A 22878-nucleotide genomic window follows, 5' to 3' on the forward strand; every position below is an offset into this window, starting at 1 on the left:
ATTTATTGTTTTTTTTTCTATTTTTGTGTAAAAATCTTACCAAGTTTGAATAGTATAGCTCTTATAGTTTCGGAAAAAAGTGGCTGTGACATAAACGGACAGACAGACGGACATGACGAATCTATAAGGATTCCGTTTTTTGCCATTTGGCTACGGAACCCTAAAAAGACACAAAAATGGAGAAAAAGATATAAATTAGTAGGTAACAACAGGCGGACTTCGCTAAACAGCGATCTTTAAATGTACGAATTTTTATATGCCAAATTATGGTTGTATTTTAAAACTCCATTTTGCTTCCAGGCTAATGCGTCTCTACAAGCTAAAGAAGCGGTACCGCGACGTATTCGGCACACTCGTGTTACTATCGCCTCTCATGTCCTCAGCTGGCTGCGTGATGCTCGTCATGTATTATTTCTTCGCTATCGTCGGTATGGAGCTCTTCGCTGGATTGGACTTGAGGAACTGCTGCGTGTAAGTTCCGCTACTTGACACTAGATGGCGTTAGCATGTACGCTTAAAAATTAAGACATTGATAAATAGATGGCGCTGTTAAATTGTATTTGACTCGAGAGAGCTCTGATACGTTGCAACTGATATTTTCACGATATCGAGGCGATTATTTTGTATATTATAAGGTAGGTCCGTCTGTCTGTCTGTCTGTATGATGTGAAAGCTATAAAAATGTAAAAGGGTCTTGACCTTTTCTAAAGAATCAGAAATCTTTTATTGCGAACAATGGTACATAGTTGTTACAATTAAAGTAAAGTTAGTAATGAACTGGAATATCCCTGTCTGTCTAATAAGAAACCTGCAATAGATATCTTGGTACTGTGAAAAAAATCATGTCATCATCATTCGCTTGCCCTTATCCCATTCATTTGGGGTCGGCGCAGCATGTCTTTTCCTTCCATATCTTTCTGTCACCCGTCATCTCATCGTTCACTCGCGATCGTTTCATGTCATCTCTCACACAATCCATCCACCGTTTCCTAGGTTTTCCTCTGCCGTTCCATCCCTCCAAATTCATTCGTAAAATCATGTATTATGTATATTTTACTTAAAATACCATTTTTGACCTAATCAGCAAAAGAAAATGAACGTATTTTAATATACATCAGCACCAGAGTGTGACTTGTTTGCGGGGAGATGGGCGAATGTGTGCCAGGAGTGTCTGAGGTTCTGTGAGATGATGGATGATAGGCTTTCCAGCACTTGCATGTGATTATTAATGAATATCTGTTTTTTATTTTATATATGTTTTGTATTTGTATAGTCTAATTATTCGGTGTATTGGCATATGCTGTAATGCCGTGTAAATATTTGAAAAAAAAAAAAATGTATATATATGTATTTATATATCTTTTTTATTTATATTTGTATATGATAATTATATTGTTTAGTTTTGTGTTTATTCTGTGCTAGACTTCTTTTATTGCATCTCGAACACCTACTGACATAACATTTTTTTTTTTTAATTCCGCTCCCTAAAGGTTGTCTGGAAGAGATCGCTTTTTAGCGATAAGACCGCCTGTTGTTTACCTCTTCTTTATGTGTTATAATATTTGTACTGTTTCTGTATTGAGGTGTGCAATAAAGTATATTTGTATTGTATTGTAATTTTTTATATTACAGAAATACAACAGTAGAAGACTTTTACAAATACTCAGAGAACAGTTCAACAGCTCTCGGCTACTACTACCTAAACAACTTCGAGAATCTCATCACGAGTGGCGTGTCTCTGTTCGAGCTTACCGTCGTCAACAACTGGTTCATACTTATGAATGCGTACGCGACCGTCGCGGGGCAGTTTAGCAGGATTTATTTCATGGTAAGTGGTTTTTGAAGTGAAACTTCTTATGCGACTTGCAACAAGGTTGCGTTAAACGTTTAACGCTATAATCGGTAATAAAATCAGTCTTTATTTATTCATAAAGTAAAATTTGGCAGATGTTAATGTTAACGTTAATGTTATGTTAATGTTAATGCTAATGTTAATGCTAGTGTTAATGCTAATGTTAATGCTAATGTTAATGCTGATGTTAATGCTAATGTTAATGTTATTTGAAGTGAAGTTTCACTTCTTCCGCGCGGAGGGACTCCACGCACAATTTTTTTGTTAGTTGCGTGTTAGTTTTGATAGTTGACGCTAGATGGCGTTAGAATAAATTGCGTATTGATTGACGTATTGATAAATAGAGGGCGCTCATTATCGTCTTAGTAAAGAGAGTTTGAAATATAGGTGTATTGGTAAAGAAAACTTTGTAGCCACGTAAATTTACTGCCATCTTACGACACATGATTAAAACTTTTAGAACGCCATTTGACTTTGATCCTTATTCTTTCACTGATATGTGTTCAATTTGTTAAATATCAAAAAGTGGCGCCATCTTACCGGGCACAATCTAAAGTTATGGCGCCATTGCTCGAAACCTTTGGCCTTTGATCTATTAGATGGCGCCACCTTTCGATATTTAACATATTTAACACATATCAGTAAAATAATCAGGATCAAAGTCAAATAGCGTTCTAAAGGTTTTAATTATGTGTCGAAAGATGGTAGTAAATTTACGTCGCTTCAAAGTTTTCTTTGACAATACACCTCAATTTCAAATTGTCTTTGATACTACATTACAAGACGATATTATAATAATTACACAATTAAAATAGATACAAACTATTAAAAGATATTTATTAATTACATAAATAAAATAAAATAAAATGTCACAGGTACGGTTATGTACGAAATATCATTTGTTATTTATTTATTTATTTTTTAAAACATCGAAACATCGTGAGGAAACCGGACTAATCCCAACAAGGCCTAGTTTACCCTCTGGGTTGGAAGGTCAGATGGCAGTCGCTTTCGTAAAAACTAGTGCCTACGCCAAATCTTGGGATTAGTTGTCAAGCGGACCCCAGGCTCCTATGAGCCGTGGTAAAATGCCGGGACAACGCGAGGAAGAAGAAGAGGTACAATATCATTGTCACTTTTCATAATAGGCATGTGGTACGTGAGATTTCGGCCAGTGGTCAAATATCGGGCTGTCATGGTTCCCTGCCACCGCGCTCAAGAGCCCGTTGGTGTTTAGCCATATTCTCAACATCGACACGAGTTGCGAATTATCTATTAGCACGTGTATCGTACAACGTTTTACAGTACATATTCAACTTCTTCAACTTCAACATTTATTCAGTATGAGTAAATAAATAAATAAAATAAAAAAATCTTTATTGCCACACAACAAAATTTACAATTTCTGTGAAAATAGCTAAAAAATACAAAATAACTTAAACTAATTAACTTAAACTAACACAATAATTACAACTTAAATCTATAATGTGGCAAAGGGTGCCAATCTCAGCATGTGCAGTGCCAGAGGGCTCTGCGCTGATTTTCAGACTGGTCCCGGGAGAGATTGGGGTCGGTCACTACTAACATAATGTAATGTACCTTTCTTAGGTACAGCTCTCAGCTCTATATTGACATCTTTGTGTATTTGTGTGTTCCTGTACTATAGTTTATTAATGTACGTGTATGGGTATGTGGGTGTACTTTGTAATGTGTGTATTATGTTTACATACAGATAAAAGAAAAAAAGAAGAATACATTAAATAAATATAAAAATAATAAAATTAAAATAATGCAAATAGACATAGACATAGACATAGAAATTTTTTATTCAACATCACATGAAATGGCAGAGTTAACAGACAGTGACATTTAATACAAATAAGCCTTAAATTCAGACTTAAAAACTAAGAAATTGAGTTGTATATATGAGGGAGAAATATTCATGAGTGTTAAAAAGGAGCTTGCCTCAGCATAGTGTTGCAGTGTATTTACTACAACGCTGGTTTTCAGGCAGACCCTTGATATATTATCCCTTACTCGCTGTTAGTCGGAAACTAAATGGCTTAGAGTTATGTTATTATGTTTGAGTGTACACTATATGTATTATAATTTGGACAAAACAAGTGCTAATGTGGTGTGAGCTAAAATGAAAAGTAGAGTATATTAACTTATAAGATTGATACGAGAAAGATAACATAATGTAAGATATACATGCGTGCAAATATACTTAAAAAGGTAAAAATAAATAAATAAAGACATAAGGTGCATAAATATTATCATTATAAATATGACGGCGTGGCTCTAGTACCAGGAGGTAGCGTGATTTGTATTGCTATAAGATGTTGCTTAATTCGCAATTTAAAACTACTTACAGTATTTAAGTTTTTGAGGGGTGGAGGTATATATTAGGGGTGGAGGTAAATAGGCCACAAGGGCACTTTTACACGTCAACATGGAATTTATACACCGTGTTTTTATTGAATTCCGTTAACTCCGGGGTATTGGTAAGTACGTTTAGGGAAACTACATGAAATAGTTAATTTTCCAAAAAAAAAATTTTTTTAAATATTTTTTTAACATTTTTTTGTTATAAAAAGTAATTAAATGTTGCATATAGAGTTGTTGTTGCACGGGCATTACATTTATCTCAATCAAACAATTGAAAACAGTGACATGTCAATGTCATTTCGAACATCGATCGTCCGAGATACCTAGTACTTACGTTTAGTAGCAAATGTATTAACCCGTATTAAACACTAATCAATATGTGAACGGGCCCTAAGGTAAGTGTACACACTCGTAAGAGCTTTATAAGATAAAAATAAAATATTGATTATCTCCGAAATGGAGTTAATTAGAATACCGGTGTCTTTGAGAAAGTTACTTAATTTAAGCTCAGGAATGCACCCTTGAAATTAACGCAAATCAAAAAAAACACGGTTTATACAAGTAAAAACAAGTACATGAACAATTATAAAATACAATTCATTGAAAGTATGAAAAAAAATGAAAATGAAAAATGTTTTATTTGTTAATGATACAGGGTTCAATTGTAAAGGTTGGAGTCTTCTAGTAAGTATAAAATACCTGTGACAGAAGACCCCGCTCTTCCATAACAACACGTGTAGAATTGAATTAACAAATAATATAAACAACAAGCAGTTTTGCTGAGTAAAAAGAACAAATATAACAATCTTGATATTTATAATATCAATACATTTAATTTTAATTTTACTAATACATTTAACTTTGAGTAAATTGTAATCTAATGTGATACAAATTTCCTAAACTGTGTGTGTGTGTGCGTGTGTGTGTGCGTGTGCGTGCGTGTGCGTGTGTGTGTGCGTGTGCGTGTGCGTGTATGTGTGTGTGTATATGTTATGTATGTATATGCTAGTTGGCCTATTCTCTATTTGTTGTGTATATTATAATATGAGAGTCTCCACTTCATCATAGCTTTGTAATTTTAACCATTCTGTCACAACTTTTTTACATTTAAATAACTGCAAAGGATAGATATCAATTTTATTATTAATTTTATTATACAGATGAGCTGAGACTCTACTATACTGAATCTTGGCAAATCGTGACTTAGTCGGGGGTATCGGTGCAACATTTTGCTTACGTCTCCCTATAGTTATGAGATTGGTTTGGATTGGATATGGTAAGGACTTATGTAATTTTAAAATTGATTGCAGGACAAATAGCTTTCTAATTGAAAGTAGTTCGGAAAATTTGTAAAGCTCTTCAGTTGGATATCTATAAGGTTTAAAATACATTAACTTAATTAAACTTCTCTGTCCTCTCTCTACTTCGAGGAATTTCGTTTTGGCTGCCCCACCCCAAACCGTAATACAGTAGCACATTACAGATTGGGCTAGAGCAGTATAAAGTTGATTAAGTAATGGCTGTTAAGTTTCCTAATCCTATTATTTACGTATTCAATATGTGAGTACCATGAAAGGCGTTGGTCAATTAGAATGCCAAGGTATTTAGTAGAGCTAACTTTTTCTATTTGCGTGCAATTACAATCGTTGGTGTTAATAAGATCACACGTATGTATTTTTAGAGTGTGATTATCAGATGGCTGAGTAATTATGGTTTTTGTAAAACAGGTATAAGTTGTTTTAGATGTGTTTAGCGTTAAGAGATTACATTTTAGCCAATTACTTATTTTGCTTAAACCAATTTCGGCGCTATTGTAGACTCTATCCCAAGACTTCCCGTTAAACACTACAACCGTGTCATCTGCATATGAAAACACTTGTCCATCTTTTACAAGCAGGTTGGTCAGATCATTTATGTAAATCAAGAATAACGTCGGCCCCAGTACACTGCCTTGAGGAACACCATAGGATATGTCTGAGTCGTGGCTTACATAATCCTCAATTTTAACACGCTGTTGCCGATTTTGCAGGTAATCACTCATCAGATCCAAAGGTTTACCTCTAATTCCAATCAGCTCTAATTTGTGCACAAGAGTGGGAATCGAGACGGTGTCAAAGGCTTTTTTAAGGTCTAAAAAGACTGCCATACAACGGTCGCCTCTATCTACATGCTTAGTTATTACTGAAGTGAGCGCTAGCACTGCATCCTCAGTAGACTTACCCTTTCTGAAGCCAAATTGGGAACTAGATAAAATTTTATATTTATCTAAATATGAAATCAATCTAGTATTAATTAGTTTTTCTAAAATTTTGGAGATTGCAGGGAGAACGGAAATAGGTCTGTAGTTGTTGACGTCATCTCTTTTCCCACTCTTATACACAGGCGTGATTACAGCTTTCTTAAGAGCTGATGGAAAAACTCCATTTATAAAACATTGGTTAGCCAAGTGACTGATTACTGGGACCACGAGATGCCTGGAGAGTTTTAGAAATTCTGTGGGGATATTGTCTAGTCCGGGAGCACTTTTGGTCTTTAGGTTCATAAGTAATTTGTCCACTTCATGAGGATCAGTGCTACTAAGAAAAAATGAGGAAAGGTTGGATTTTATTGGGTGAGCTACACTACTAGGGGAGGAATTTGATTCTGCGATATTGATTTCTCCGGCTAAGTTTCTACCAACATTAGCAAAATAGTTATTTACATAATTAACTGCATTTAAAGGGGTAGATTTACATTTTAATAGCTCATTATTATTATTTTTAGCTTTTTTATAGTGAGTAATTGACTTGATTGAGTCCCAAAGTGCTTTGGAGTCTTTCATCGAACTTGCAAGTTTTTCCCTTTCATAATTCCGCTTTATTTTTTTAATAAGATTATTGCAATAGTTACGGTATCTAGTAAACGTAGTCTTCAAGATTATATTTAGTGGGTCAGAACGAAGTTTAAGTTGCATTTTATTTCTATTGTGGATACAGCGCAAGATTCCAGGAGTAATCCATGGTTTTATTATTCTACGACTTTTAGGTATGAGTTTGATATTTTTACTTGCGTCCAATGAATTTTGAATAGTGTTTGTTAATTGATCAAGGATAAAATTAGGATCATTACTTAATAGCAAAAAGTCTAGATTTTTATTTTGTAAGTTTGCGAGGGCTTTATTATAGTCGTAAGTTGTTAGAATTTTAGGGGTTTTTTCAAAAGCTTTGTAACCCGTTAAACATAGAAAAATGGTATTGTGGTCCGTCACAGTAGTATTAAGAACAGCCACAGAGGCAGTTAGTTTGTCACTTTGTATTTTTAATATAAAATGGTCTAAACAGTTGTTCATACGAGTAGGTAGTGAGTGAGCAGAAAGTAAGCCATAGGTGGAGAGCATAGTTAGATATTGGTGTCTGTTTAAACATTCCTGTGGGGAATCTTGGTGACGGGAAATAAGATTTATGTTGATGTCCCCGGTTATTATTATGTTGTTAAACGATTTAATAATATCTAAATATTTGCTAAGAGAGTTGATAAAAATATTTGCATTTGTATTTGAAGGTGACCGGTAAATACCTAGTATTATCATGTTATTTATTTTAATGTATATACCAGAAGCTTGTTCAAGCTCTAGTTCGCCTAAAGCCGCCTTTAAATGGTTTTTTACAAACACCACAACTCCGTCGTTCTGATTTAGGTTATTTTTAGTTGATAATGCAGTATAGTTAGGTAAGTAGGGTAATGGTTTCGTGTCGTTTAATCTACATTCCGTTAATATAATTACATCGGTTTTAAACTCTAGCTCTGAAAGTGTAATAATAAAATTATCGAAGTTGCAGTAAATACTCCTAATGTTCTGCGATATTATAGTAAAACTGTTATCGAAAATTGTGATGTGTTTGTTTAAGTCTTGAATGTCACATTGAACTGACGTCGATATTTCAGAAGTATCTAAGTCACTTATTGTTGTAAGTATATTATTCATATTAAGTTGAAATTGTGAACAAGGGGTTTTAAAAGAGTCATAATGTTACTTACCTTATAGATGGTAGTAGAATGTGCAAAGACAAAAGTTTTATTATGTAGAATGTAGAGCGGTTTTATGTTGGTGTGTGTTTTAGGTGAATATCGTGTAAGTAAAGCAACCGACTGATTGTTTGGTAGAGTTTTTAAAGTGAGAATGAATAGCAAATTTGTACTAGGAACCCATAGATGACAGATGGGTGTAGTAAGCATGATTTGTAATGATGCTATTACCAGAGAGAAATTAAATTTAAAGATGAGAATGATGTGTGAAGAGTGTAAAGTGTATTAGAAATACTAATAATATTTAAAGCTAGTCTTAATACTAAGTGATACGAGCGTAAGTTAGTACCAGGATAACATGCAAGTGTATAGGCGAGAAACATGAATACAAGTAAGTATGATAGTCACATATTCTGGGTCGCGCTTTCGTCTAGCTCAAGGGCTGGGGTATCCTTGACGGTTGATTGGTCGGTCTGGGTTCTGGTGGTAGGGGGTCTATTGATATTAAATAAACAAGCCTGCGGGTCCTCCTTGCTTAGTCTTTCGACTTGTTCTTCATTGTTTACGAGTATGATCTGAGAGTGGTCATCTTTGCGTAGGTAAACTCTGCCATAGTTTGTCCAACAATATTTGTAAAGGTTTCTTTTCTTTAGCTCCCTGGCAAGGAAATATAGTCTTGACGCCTTTGCAGTCAGTTGCTCAGCAACAAAAACCGGAGGGTTCCCTGGAGCTTGTAGTCTTAGATGCGAGGCACGTAGACTGCCCTTTTGCTTAATATTGTGTGCTTTGCACATTTTGAGGAAATCGTTTTTTATCAGATTGGATGATAATTCGATGATAATTGGTGTGTTGATTGTTCCTCCTTGTTTCGGGCGTACTCTATAAATATCTTTGATGTCCGTTTTGGTAATTGGACTCAAGATCGTTTTTGAAAGTTCAATAGTCATGTTCAGTAAGTCTTCTTTGGTCTCCTTTGGTGTTTTTGGGACATTTCTTAGTTCTAGGTTGGTTTTGCGGGATTCTCGCTGGATGTCCTCGAGTTTGCATTCAAGGTCTTGTATGTGTGTCCTGTACTCGGTAATTTGGCACTCAAGGTTGTCTATTTTATTTTTAAAATCTTCATATTTTGCGGACAGAAATGTCACGGAGTCCTCTATTTTCTTGTTTGTTTCTTTGATTTCTCGTAAAGTTTCGTTGTTTTTTCTGATTTCACTGAGCTGCTCGCCCAACAAGGTCTTAATCATTTTTTTCATTTCTTCTTTGAATGCGGCTAAGTCTGTTGCTATGTCATCCCCATGCTTTCTTTTTGCCCTTGCTGTGATGTAAGTATTTGGCGGTGTAGTATTATTTTCATCTCTATTTAATAAATCATCATCTGACGCTGCCCGCTTTTCGTCTAAGTGGCTCATGGTTACTAGGGCGACAGAGAATAGCGGAGGTCAATAACCAGTAACTTGCCCGGGGTGCTGTGATAAGCGGAGGCGTATCCAATAGCGAAGGCGGGGCGTGGTATAGATAACGGCGCGCACGTGATTGGCTTGCGCGCGCGCACGTGGCTTATCAAACTAGTCTTATTCACTCACATGTTCGCGATATACCAGGAGTAATAAGAACACCTCTTAGCGGTTAATGCACTCCTATTTTATGACGAAATATTTGTAACACAAATTTATTAAATTTATTTTAAAATAAAATTACGCGAACTATGTATACGTATGCGCCTTACGGCGGTCCGGGGGGAAGTATTATTGTTTAAAGAAAAAGTAAATAAAATATTATTATTACTTAGAGATGTATAAAGTCTCTAAATGTCGAATTTCGAAAAAACAAACTAAAATAATAATAATAAAAAACACAAACAGATACAAAAAAAAATCTAAACTTATTTAGAGGTTTAAATATCTCTAAATGTCAGAACTAAATGATTTTTATCAAATTATCCTTAGAGATGTATAGAGTCTCTAAGAGTCAAAATTCCGATATTACTTCTTAAAGTTTCGACATATGCACGGAAAGTGCTCATTCCCGCGTGCGGGAAAGTAGTACCATGTGTACTGTAAATGACTTTACATAATAATTGACTTATATTTTAGGTGTTCTACCTGTTCACGATGGTTGTGCTGACCATCGTGGTGGCCAGCGTGCTGGAGGCTTTCCGGTTCCGCATACAATACAAGCGCTCCACTACCAAGAGGGACGGTAAGTTGAATAAAAAACATTTCATTTTAATTATGTTCATTTAAGGTATTTTTCTACTTGTCGACTGTAATGGTTGAATTAAAATTTCGTATACCAAACTATAATTGCGTACTTTTCAAGATTTTTTTTGATACTCTGTAAACTACAACTATATAAAAATTGACCAATCACGTGCCGCCGCGCTCACGTATACAAGACTAAACGGGCGCGGGGCGGGAGTCGCGCGTTTAAGTCTACATTTTTGTCTACTCAGTTACTTATTAATTTTTATGAATTATTTAAGTTTTATAGGAAAAAAAAGCATTATTTTAGATAGCTTGTAGAAAAAGTATTGTATACAATAGTGATATAATCAAGCTTTTCAATCTTGTACCTTACTTAGGTAACTCAGCAAGCTTCCTTGCCTAAACACGGTACTAGACTGAAAAGCTCTCTATTATAACACGATTGTATAAAATATATAATCGTTGATCTGTGATTATTCGGACTGCTGATTAGAATTTTATCTAATTGTAAGATTTAAAACTGGCTGTCATACTCGTAGCGATGTCTTTGTAGACAGTTTTATGTAGTTATACTATCGGTATACACCGGGTTTTTATTGAATTCCGTTAACTCCGTGGTATGCATAAGTACGTCTAGGGAAATTAAATAGCATAGTTGATTTTCAAAAATTTTTTTTTTCATTTTTGTATTTTTATAAAAAGCAATTAAATGTTGCATATAGCGTTGTTGTAATACGAGCATTACATTTAATTGAACCAAACAATTGAAAACTGTGACATATCAACGTCATTTCACATCGATCGTCCGAGATAGAACTTACGTTTAGTAGCAATAAATGTATACACTCGTACCTACTAATCACTAATTAATATGTAAACAGGCATTAAGGCAAGTGTATACGCTCGTAAGGGTCTTATAAGATAAAAATAAATTAATGATTATCTCCGAAATGGAGTTAATTAGAATACCGGTGTCTTTGAAAAAGTTACTTAATTTAAGCTCAGGAATGCACTTTTGAAATTAACGAAAATAAAAAAAAAACTGGATAAGTGCGAATCGGACTCGCCCACCGAGGGTTCCGTACTTTTTAGTATTTGTTATTATAGCGGCAACAGAAATACATCATCTGTAAAAATTTCAACTGTCTAGCTATCACGGTTCATGAGATACAGCCTGGTGACAGACGGACGGACAGCGGAGTCTTAGTAACAGGGTCCCGTTTTACCCTTAGGGTACGGAACCCTAAAAACACGGTATGTTTTGTGTGTTGCAGAGGAGAAGCTGCTGCACGAGGAGGTGCACACGAGCTGGGAGGAGGCGGCGCGGCTCGGCGCCGGCGGCGCGCTGGCCGACGCGCTGCGCCCCTTCCTGCCCGCCGGGGTAACTCACTTACTTCTTTCTTTCGCACCAAAGTGCTTTGCCTGGCCTTTCCATCCTTTCTTGGATTTTTGCCGGTTTCTGGTCGCCGCCCGTGACGACGGGCGGGTCTTTCTTGTGCCCGTTTCTAGGGGCGAGGGCTTCTAGGCCAGTCCGGGCTGCTCAGGAGCGCGATCAGTGCGTCGACCTCTGATACAGCGGGGGGCGGCGTGGTCCTGGCGGCTGGAGCCGGCGCTGGCGGCGAAGGTGGTGCAGCGGAGGGTAGAGCTGGCGCCGCCTGTGTTGAGGTGGCCGAGGGCACTGGCTTCTTTTTCGTCGGAGACCCGGGCTCTCTCGCCTGCCGCGGTCTTGACTACTTACTACGCGTGCAGTTCCTATTATAAAAAAAAATCGATGTTAACCCTTTGACTGCCAAACATGGGTGTAGGCAGGTACAGGCAGGGAGGGGAGCTCCCCCCCTCCTAGAGCTCAATTTTTACATACAATGTACCCCTCTGCGGGGTCTCCCCCCCTCCCTTAAGCCTCCGTAGATGTCAGCTTGCCCCCCGCCCCCTAGTTCACTGGCTGGCTACGCCCTTGCTGCCAAAGATGGTTACAAATGCGCATGGTTACAGATTAATAATAATAAATAACGGAGTAACGACCCCACGGACCCGAGTACTCCAAGGGTCCTCTACATGTTGGATCTATATCCCCACGCAAGCCTATCAAAAGACCGGGATTTATAGGCCCGTGAAATCCAAGGAGATACAAATAATAATAAAATGCTTTATTGCCCACTACAAAAAAAATGGTACAAAGTATGTAAGGGTATAAATATGTAGGTAACAACAGGCGGACTTATCGCTAAACACTCTGTTCCTCGGCATTTATTTGCCCTGAGCCATTCTGGCAATCGAATTTCGTTAATTAGTTCTCGATCTGGAAATCGATTTATGAATTTCTAGTGCTCGAATTCGTCACTCGAAAATCTGGAAAACGACGAAATGCTATTTTTTAAATACGAGCGATAGAAGTTGGGAATCTAATGGTATTGACCACTCGTTTTCAATCATATTAAGTAAATAAATATTCTTTATTGCAACAATAATACATTATGTACATTGCCAAACACATAACGTCTCTATAATGAAAACATACGCTAGTTTGTTTAGTACATAATACATGTTTTGTTGGAATGCAAAACATTCCCATTTTACATACATGTAAAACTACAAATAAATTTTAAAGGAAAATAAAATCAGGTAACAACAGGCGTCTTATCGCTAAAAAGCGATCTCTTCCAGATAATTAACTGAAATCTTACTTAGTCTCTGCTGCCTACTATTCGTTGCACGATTTCATATAAGTATGTAATAAAGTATGCAGTTAAACATCCATACTCGGACTCCAATACAAATTAAATATGCATGTGTTGTGATATACCTATAAACTATAATTTTTTTTTAACCAAATTATTGTTTTATATGTAGTATAAATTATCATTGTAATTTGAATGTTGTGACGTGTAAAATTATTATTTTATAAATAAATAAATTGAATTGAATTGAATTGAATAATCTTTAGGTAGCAGGAAATGTAGAACTCATACAAAAGTCAAAAGGTAGTGCAACGAGCTAAAAATGGAGACTTAAACACAAACACACATACTACTTATATTAGTAGAATTTAAATTCCTAGTAGTGGAGATAGTATTTTATTTATTTATTAAAGAAAGAACACAAATCCGGCGATCGAAATTTAAAAATCGGCCCCCTAATCGCTCAACGGAACCTTCAGCGATGGTTATAATTAGTTTACGACTATCGAAAAGTAGAATGATTCGTTCCATAGCCTGGTATAGCTTTTAAAGTCCATGTACATGATGTACAGATGTCAATATGTTTACAGACGGAGGTGACATTCATCGGGTCTCGGCCTCGCACGAAAGAGGTGCTGCAACGACGCATGTACCACCAAGATATCCAGAAGTGGCTCGCAGACGAGGACGATAACGAAGGTAAAAGAATAGATTGTTGATCAAGAGAAAAAATAATAAAGAGATGAAATAGGGGAGGGGGAGATGACCGAACGAGATGCTCTTACGGAACTTTCAGTAGGAGTAGGAGAGAAAGCGCTTGTCGTTATCTCAGTCTCACTTGACTTTCAAAAAGTCCTAAGTGAGGTAGACGTTTTTTGTTGCCCACCGTTTTTATGATGGGTAACAATGAACCCGGCCAACTTTATTTATTTAATTTTGAGGTGTTGTAGCCATTTCCTTAGTTTTTTTTAGAATATTAAGAAACTATAGCGGAATATATTCTGTGAATTTTTATTACAGTTACATATTTAACGACACAGCTTTCAATTGATTAGAGCTCAAAAGTGCTTAAATAGCTACAATCCTACAATTATTCAATTAAATTCATTTCAATAATTTTATTCAGAACAATATAAAAAAAAAATGTTTATTTTAATTTTGTCTATCGCCAAACATATTGCCTGGCAACATTTTTTTCTCTAACTTCCTTCTTAGACGAACACGGCCATGGCGTGTTGTACTAGTGGCATTTAATTTGTTTTTCTATAAAATAAATGTATAGAAAGTTCATACCATGTATTATTTCTACTACAACTAACAATGGGTGAATGAAGAAACTATGTTAGTAAATAAATTAGTAAAACATAATTAAAATTACAATTATGTACATATTATCATAAAATAAAGTGCTATGTTGTTATGCGTGTAAGACGTCTAAGTCCGTTTATCTAATTTTTACTATTTCTCCAGTCCCACCCTCAACAACTCTGACCTCAAACGACCCCCTGGCCCCGCCGCTCATCCAGCAACCAGAAGCGGAGACCAACCACCAGCTCCGGCCCGGCTACCAGTTGTAGAACCTACTCATCTACGTCCTGTACTATAGGCTAGAGGCGCTGTGGGGTGTGGTGCGCGCCTTATGATCCGGCGTGGCGCGGTGGCTGAATGCTATGTTCCGGTGCCATTTGTAAAAAAAAATTGTCTATGATTTTAAGGGCTATCGCAGACACATGTGAAATTCTGCTTAAGCGGCAAAACAAGCAAGGTTTGTCTATGGGTTTAAGGGCTATCACAGACACATGTGATTTTTTATTGTTTGCCGTCGCACGCGTCACATCCTCGACAAAGTAAACCTTTTTGTGGAATGCCCCTCGGAATGTCTAGTTTTGAAAAATCTGGATAGGATTTTTTCTAGACTGGGACTAGAAAAAAAAGGGAGGGGTATCGTCACAGAAAATTTGAAATTCGCGCCTTTTTCTACTGACAAACTTGTATGACTGGCTATAGTATGAATAAATTGTGATCTGATAGTCTGTAGAGCCCGTCTAAGCTTCCGTCATATTTATCGTCACTGCAAAGTCTGAACAGTGTGAACTTGTTTCAACTCTAGTCTCCGAAATCTGTCAGACAGGTTTTCAAGATAATAATTAAAATGTATCTGTGCTGTGGTGACTCTTAAGCTTATTTTCGATTGACATGCATTTGAAAATACAGGATTAAATACCACATTCATAAAATAAATGCCTGTACCAAATTTATAAAATCTGACTCGCCTGTTCAGCATGTTGTTTAGTTATGGCGACGATTCCACAAATTTGTCTGACCAAAAGCAGGTTCTTTCTTGAATCCATTACCTTGTCGTCCATATTACCTAATTACAATAGCCATATTGATAATAGTACATTACGATACAAGTGCGAAAATAGGAAATTCGAAACGAGTGGCGATCTATTAAAACACGACCGAAGGGAGTGTTTTAAATCGACATGAGTTGCGAATTACCTATTCGCACATGTATCGTACAACGACGTTTTACAGTACATATGGCCCTTTAAATGTTCGACACAGTAACGTAATATGCTAATTTTCGCACTAGTGCGGTAAAGTAGCACCATATGTACTGTAAATGTGTTTTTGACCTGGCCTGATCAATTTTAAATTTTATATTTACACGGTATACTATAAACTAACATTTGCATGCCATCGCCGTCGAATAATATACGTTTGAAAAAGACGGGGTCATTGACTTGATATGTCTTATGCTGGAGTTGATAACAAGTGACTTGCTGTAAAATAATTAATTTATTTTAAAATAAAAGGTGAATCTTGGAGAATTTAACAACTGGAGTCGTTTTTAAGAGCGTACCCCTCTATCGAAAACCTCGGCCATTACAGACAAGGTGTCTCCAGTTATTAAATCTGCCAAGAGCTGAATGGATGTATAATGATGAAATAATAATAACAAAATATGTGTAACATCTGTGATAGAAATAATTCAAAGCGAGATTTTTTATTTTTCAGTTGAAATTTTTGAGGTTGTTTATTTTATTATAATTTTAATTAAATTAGACTTGAGCCAGTAAGAACAAAATGAGATTTTTATAGTGGGTTGTGTCAAACCGTTGTGTGCTTACATTTAACATTACCCAACGTTTTTTATGCGTCAGATACTCCCCATAATTTATTTATGTGTCTTCACTGGTGGGCAAGCCGTCAATTTCTACACCATTCAAATATTTTTAATTTATAACCTATAAGATAAAAAACTTTTAGGTTATAAATTATTTTCTTATAGGGAGCGTGCATGAACTGTAGGAGGCAGCACAGGAGCCGTCAGATTTTTGGCGCGAGGCGTAAATGTGATGTTTATTGTTCCGATGTAGCCCACAAGATGGCGGAACCTACTATGCACAAGACAACACGACGTGTAAATGTGCATGTTTATGGTTCCGATTCAGGCCACAAGATGGCAGACGCTTCAACGCGCACGGTCCCTATACCGGTCCTGAATTTGACACAACCCACACTTTATTTGGTTGTTATTAAAACCAAAGCTTGATTTTATTAAGTTATAAAAGTATTTTGAAAGGCAGCTGATTCTAATAAAGGATTACGAGTATTAAATATATATGATAGTGATTATTAGAGATTGCCTTCATAGAGATTAAAATTGAATTAAAGTAACATTAACTGTAGAGAGAGTTATCATGTTCGCGCTGAAATTATTAGCTAATGATATTATTGATTTCTTATGAATTTACAATAAAAATAACATTTTTTAAATAGATGTTTACTAAATGCATAGTATGAATGTAGCAACAGTTTTGGCAGCAAAAAGAAATACATACCATTCTCGTTTGTCTTATTTGGTTTGTCTATGGTAGAATATAAATTGCATAATATTTTTTTAATAATTGATTTAAGTAAATCTTAACGATTACATTATTATTCTAAATATCAGCCTTATCCAATGACCATCCTAAACGAGAATAGTTTAATTTGAATTTGATAGATGGTAGTGCATAGTCATTCTTGTGATAAGCGTGGACCATATAGAGTATTATATATTTTATTACGATTTAAGTTTTATTTGTTTGACGGAAGGATATTTCTTAATATAATTTATTGTGCTTAAATCAAGGCTCGAAAACCGGTTAAATTTCCAAACCTAGTACATGATAATTGATTACGTACTTAGCGCAAAACCTTTTAATTTCGGTTTCTTTTGTAAAACCGTTACTTTTAAACCGGTTTTTGGAGAATATTTCCACAAAGTTCTTGTCAGATAAACCGATTTAGAACAACATAAACCGGTTTCTTCCTATGTGGGTGTCTTTGTTTACGCGGCACACCACTGAGCCGGACGGTCGTGTTGTCGCTCGTCGAATAAACCGGTATATTTAGGATACAATAAAGCTCTTAAAACGTGTGCGTCCTTATGAAATTTCGGAGTAAAACAAATAAAAACGTTAATTACCGCTGTTTTTAAAACCGGTTCCGAGCTTTGGCTTAAACATTATACTTACTTATCTTCAGTATTATATGTGTTAATCATGTAAATAAGTTGATGTGTCTGAATCAAAGTAACTTTGTTTAACCATATTATTTGTATTAAATATTTCCTATTATTTTTGTAAATCAATTTTATGTTAAGCTTGATTAGTAGTATATGATCATGCGCCATATTGCGGAATTTCATTGAAACTACATTTTTCATACTTGACTGAACTTATACACAAAGAGAATTTGAAAAAGAGGTGGATTGTCAAAGAAAACTTTGTAACCACAGTAAATTTACTGCTATCTTTCAACACATGATTAAAACTTAGAACGTCAGTTGATTTTTATCCTTATCCTTTCACTGATATGTGTTTAATTTGTTAAATACCAAAAAGTGGCGCCATCTAATAGGTAAATGGCCAAAGGTATGGCGGCATCGTTTCTAGCGATGGCGCCACAACCCTTGGGTTATGCCCGGAAATATGGCGCCACTTTTTATATTTAACAAATTTAACACATATCAGTGAAAGAATGAGGATCAAAGTCAAATGGCGTTCTAAAAGTTTTAATCATGTGTCTAAAGATGGCAGTAAATTTACTGTAGTTACAAAGTTTTCATTGAAATTTCTCTATTTCAAATTCTCTTTGCTATACATGAGAATAACAGCGCCCTCTTGACAATGATCGTATATTTCTGGTCGGGGTTTAAGAGCCAAGGGCTTGTCACCGTGGATTATTAATAATTACAGTCATTCTGAGTCAGCAGGATAATGTGGCGAATTCTAAGGACTCATAAATGTATAGCTATATTCACATATGATTTTATGATAAATTCGTCAAAAACGTCATGTGCAAACATAAAAATGTCAAAGTAAAAGTAAGTGAATAGGGTTGTTTCCATCTACAAATCTTAGGGCAGAATTGTATCCCAATAAATTCTTTTGGATTATAAGAACATGTTAAACTACTTTTAGGGGACCTGTAATGACCATATTTTTGTAAATATTGAATTTAAAATATCTTTTGGCACACGTCACGTGACTAAACTCGAAACGTCATTGAAGATTCTGATGACGTCACAACTCTCGGATTGACACTGTTGACAGTTAGGCGATAAACAAATGACAAATGTCAGTTGACAGTTCGTATCTTCTACGTGTGTATGTAGTTATGCAAACCGTAAACTGTGACGTCACACAACTTTCAAAGAGCGTTTTGGGCGCGAAAGCATCTGTCAAAATATATTTTGTTAATTTAACATATTTAAAGCCGTTTTTAGTATAAAAGTTGAATTTTAGGGCAACTTTTAGTTAATGTAGAACGTAATACAAGCTTTTCAAAAAATTGGAAACAACCCTATTAGTATGCATTCGGTGATAAAACAGAAATAGAAACCTTTACTTACTTATATTACTTACACTTACAGAGCAGCTTAAGACATCATCTAACGAATATCATTCCGCCATTTAATTGACTAAGAGTGAAGGGGAAGGAAGTTCTTAATAACGTAGGACTTCAAATAAATATACAGGGTTATTTTAAAACTATATTCAATACTACTCTCCGGAAAATCTTTTGTTTTCCACAGATGTCCATTTTGTAAACTTTGTAAGCTATCCTGTACCAAAGGCATTACTAACTTATTCATTACAGTCATTACTAGTTTAATAATGTAATATATATTATTTGTATTGTAATCGTAAGCGGAAGGCCTGACTCCCAAGCCCGTAAGAAATTCGTCTCTCTGCCACGTGCGGTTTTTACACCACTTAGGTACCCATAAGGATCTTTACCATTTCGGTAATAAACAAACATACGGCCCGCCTGATGGTAAGCGGTCACCATAGTCTATAAAAATTAAATTATCATTTATTTCGACCATCTGGGATCATACAACAAACAAACAAACATAATACATTACAATAAATTAAATAAATAAATAAGTTAATTAATAAAATTTAACAATATTCCGATTACATTAAAATTAAATAACCATGTTAGTGTGTGTATGTGTCTATGAACTACAAGGGTTTACTTGCGCGTGGAACCTTTGAAAACGTGTACTTTTCTAAGATCTTTCTCAGTTCCTCGAGACAACTTCCGCTGGGAACTCATTCTGCAGCCAGAGACGGTCATACATGCTAGAACGAGATGGTTTACGTGCTGTAAAATATGCCTTGAAGAGTCTGGTATAAATATTATAGAAACGGTGCTTTCGCTTGAACGATAACAATTATAAGTAAAGCGCTAGGGTTACGGTAGGCGAATGTGTAGTAGTCAAAATGATCAATTAAGTATGTCTTAGTAATTTTTGATCACAGTGTAGATGTCACTCTGTATGTTTTTTTTTATTAGTGACCCTTTGAAAAGTAATCGGTGTCAAAACAGAGTTGAATATGATTGTACTAAAATAAGCGCCTTTTAAATATTTTCATGTAGTTACAAAAGTATTAAACCTTTTCAACGCCAAAGACCACTAAAACGGTCATCGTCTGTCGTGCCCGCGACGCCAATGACCATTAAAAAGGCTATGGCGGACGTTGTCAAAGCGACTTTCCTACTGTCAGTTAAGCTTCATATTCGCTCTTCACCAGTTAACTTTTTGGCGTCCATGGCATTTCTTGACACGTGTGGAAAAGCGTTCAAAAGGTTAACTATTTCCTCTCATCATTCCCAGTAATTAAGTTTTTGTGATAATTTAAAAAAAAAAATTGTAATTTTTTTTTATCTTTAATACTTACTCTTTTATAAGTTTTTTGAAAAGTCAGTCAGCAAGAAGTTCATAGATTAAAATTATAATGTCGATTTAATGAATTACATGCCTTATGTGGATAAAAATAAGGCACAATTTGATATGTAGTCTAAGTAACATTTTATACTCTGTATTTTTAGGTTTCTAAAAACAAAATCTACCCTCAAATGGCTCCTTAAGCCAGATGAGGGCAGATGAAAACATTACATGATCAAATAATGTACGTTAAAGTCAGGTCGTTCAGTCACAGATCCAGGCGGTTTTGTATTTGGTTGGTTAACCAATAAATGTTGTAACTAGAAATTGTTTGTTTACTTTTAATTAAATACCTAAAGATACAGAGTATAGTTACATAAGTATCTGTTTTTCTTGCGGAATGTATTAATGGTTTCTATGTGATGTCTTCCACTTGTCCTCTTGTCTATGGTTTGGTTCAAAATGTGTACACTTTTGTGGGATGAAGTCCATTTGACATTACCATTATATTAGGTCATTACCTATGAAATTGGCGTTTTGTATGGAGAACTTTAACGAAATTCGATTTTTTATACAATGAATTTTGCGTATTATTTTGTGATGGCATTATCAAACCAAACAAATTGCCAGTAATCTTGAGACATTTTTAAGGCACATTTTCTATCTCATTTTTTTTTTTTAAATCTGTCTCGTCAAAAAAATATAAGTCATTTAAATACTCGAGCCGGCAGCACATGAAAAGAGCTGTTTTCAGGGCGGTATTCTGAATACATAAAACAGTAAAAGTAGCAAATAATTGTATCGTTGTAATTGTATTGTATCGTTGTTATGTAGCGCACTAATGAAATTAAAAAATACTTCGAAGTTACTATTAAAATAAAGACTAATACTTATTAACAAAAACACCAATTTCATAGGTAATGTACCCAATATTTGTAACTTTATAATTTGGTGCCACCAGAGATATTCACTCTTTCGTATTATCATGTTAGTCACTAGTATGGAAGGTACAGGCAAGGAACAGAATCTCCATAGGCAGAACTGTTGCAAGTGTCCAGCTGTCAGCTATAAATAATAGTTCCAAATCTCTCCAGAGTAGCGCTAGAGTAACTAAGAACCTAGGCGTTATTGAAGGAGTGAAGTGCGCTGTCTATGATTAGATTTTTTTTCTCAAGTATTCTAGGTATTGTAGCGCCACCTATTTATGATTTTTTGTCGGACACTTTTTGGTATATGGTCCATAGTCACTAGGTTAGATTTGGCAAATCTGCGCGTTATCGTGGATGACACAACTACTTATGGTGGTGTAAATTCTAAAAAAATACGGAATCCTAAACACATTCACTGCCGGGAACCCACCTGGTGGGCGCTCGTGAACTTTGTTCAGATGCCGGAAAACCCGCTGGGCGGGTTGTTTTGTACGCAGCTATAGTTTTTTGTCTGGCAGTGAATGTGTAAAATGTGCCTGCCTTTTTATTGTTCTTGCATATTGAAGTAAAAAGGCTAAGAGACGAACAGACTAAATTGTCAAACATTAATACCATCCTTCTCCTTTTCCAAATAAAATCACGTCGGTGGCATACAAGTATACAGATCGGCTGATGAAGTAGTTATCGTAGCCGATGGTTGACAATATTATTACACCCCCTTTCATAATTTGAATACTTCAGTAAGGTTCAATCTGGACTATTCATCAAACGAAAGTGTGCTCTATTCCTACACAGTAGGGTCGAATATCTGTATACGCGAAGATTACGCATTGAATGTCAGTATTAGAATGAATTTCATCGATTAATTTATTAAATGTCACGTTGTTGAGACGCAAAATAATTGTAAATGATGTGTTGATATTTATAAATAAAATGCACTTTTAGATAATATAGTTTTTTATTTAATTCTGACCCATTAGAGAAATATCATACAATGATAATTTCAGAAATATGGGTAATCCATTTCCATAACACAAAATTTCGACTTTGGTCATGCCTAGTCATGCTTTTTACTAACTCTCTAACAATGTATAAGGCATACGGACGACCGGAATTATGAAAAATTTAACCTTATCATTTTCAGATAAAGTTCAAAATTAGGTGGGAAATATAGTCCCTCTGCCTTATAAAGGCTTAACAAGTACTGTCACATTTATCATGACATTTTCGTGATTTTCTGGTTGGTCCCTTAGTAAAAGTTGCTCAGTATGACCTATACCACAGATTAACCTTTTGAACGCCACGCATATCGCACGCGGCGCGTACTCGTGAACCTTGTCGGTACGCATGAAGATTGATATTGGGCTGTAGCTGCGCGCGTCATATGACATCTTTGGCGGTCAAAAGGTTAAGTTTGACTCCTTTTCTTACGTATGGTACTACTATCCATCCCTTTCGACTAAATAGGGTTGTCAAAATTCAAGTCATTAATCTCAAGTTGTGCCAACCCTAATAATTGCTTGGAGCCGAGAATGATCGTAAAGACGCCGGAGAGGGGCATACATTGTATGTAAAATTTGAACTCTAGGGGGGC

General features: G+C 35.6%; 1 protein-coding gene across 4 annotated transcripts in view; it reads left to right on the forward strand.

Annotated features, from left to right (window-relative positions):
• The window catches only part of LOC133529417 (two pore channel protein 1-like), a 49187-nt gene extending 26954 nt beyond the window's left edge, over positions 1-22233 (forward strand). For all 4 annotated transcript variants that reach the window (XM_061867125.1, XM_061867127.1, XM_061867126.1 and 1 more), the window contains exons 13-18: positions 301-471; positions 1633-1828; positions 10339-10444; positions 11724-11830; positions 13718-13826; positions 14598-22233. In XM_061867125.1, coding sequence (XP_061723109.1) covers positions 301-471; positions 1633-1828; positions 10339-10444; positions 11724-11830; positions 13718-13826; positions 14598-14704 — 796 coding nt within the window. In that variant the 3' untranslated portion in view covers positions 14705-22233. The remainder of the gene's footprint in view (positions 1-300; positions 472-1632; positions 1829-10338; positions 10445-11723; positions 11831-13717; positions 13827-14597) is intronic.
• Positions 22234-22878: the final 645 nt, after the last annotated feature.

The sequence above is a fragment of the Cydia pomonella genome, chromosome 20 (assembly GCF_033807575.1).
Source record: "Cydia pomonella isolate Wapato2018A chromosome 20, ilCydPomo1, whole genome shotgun sequence".
NCBI classification, from domain to species: domain Eukaryota; kingdom Metazoa; phylum Arthropoda; class Insecta; order Lepidoptera; family Tortricidae; genus Cydia; species Cydia pomonella.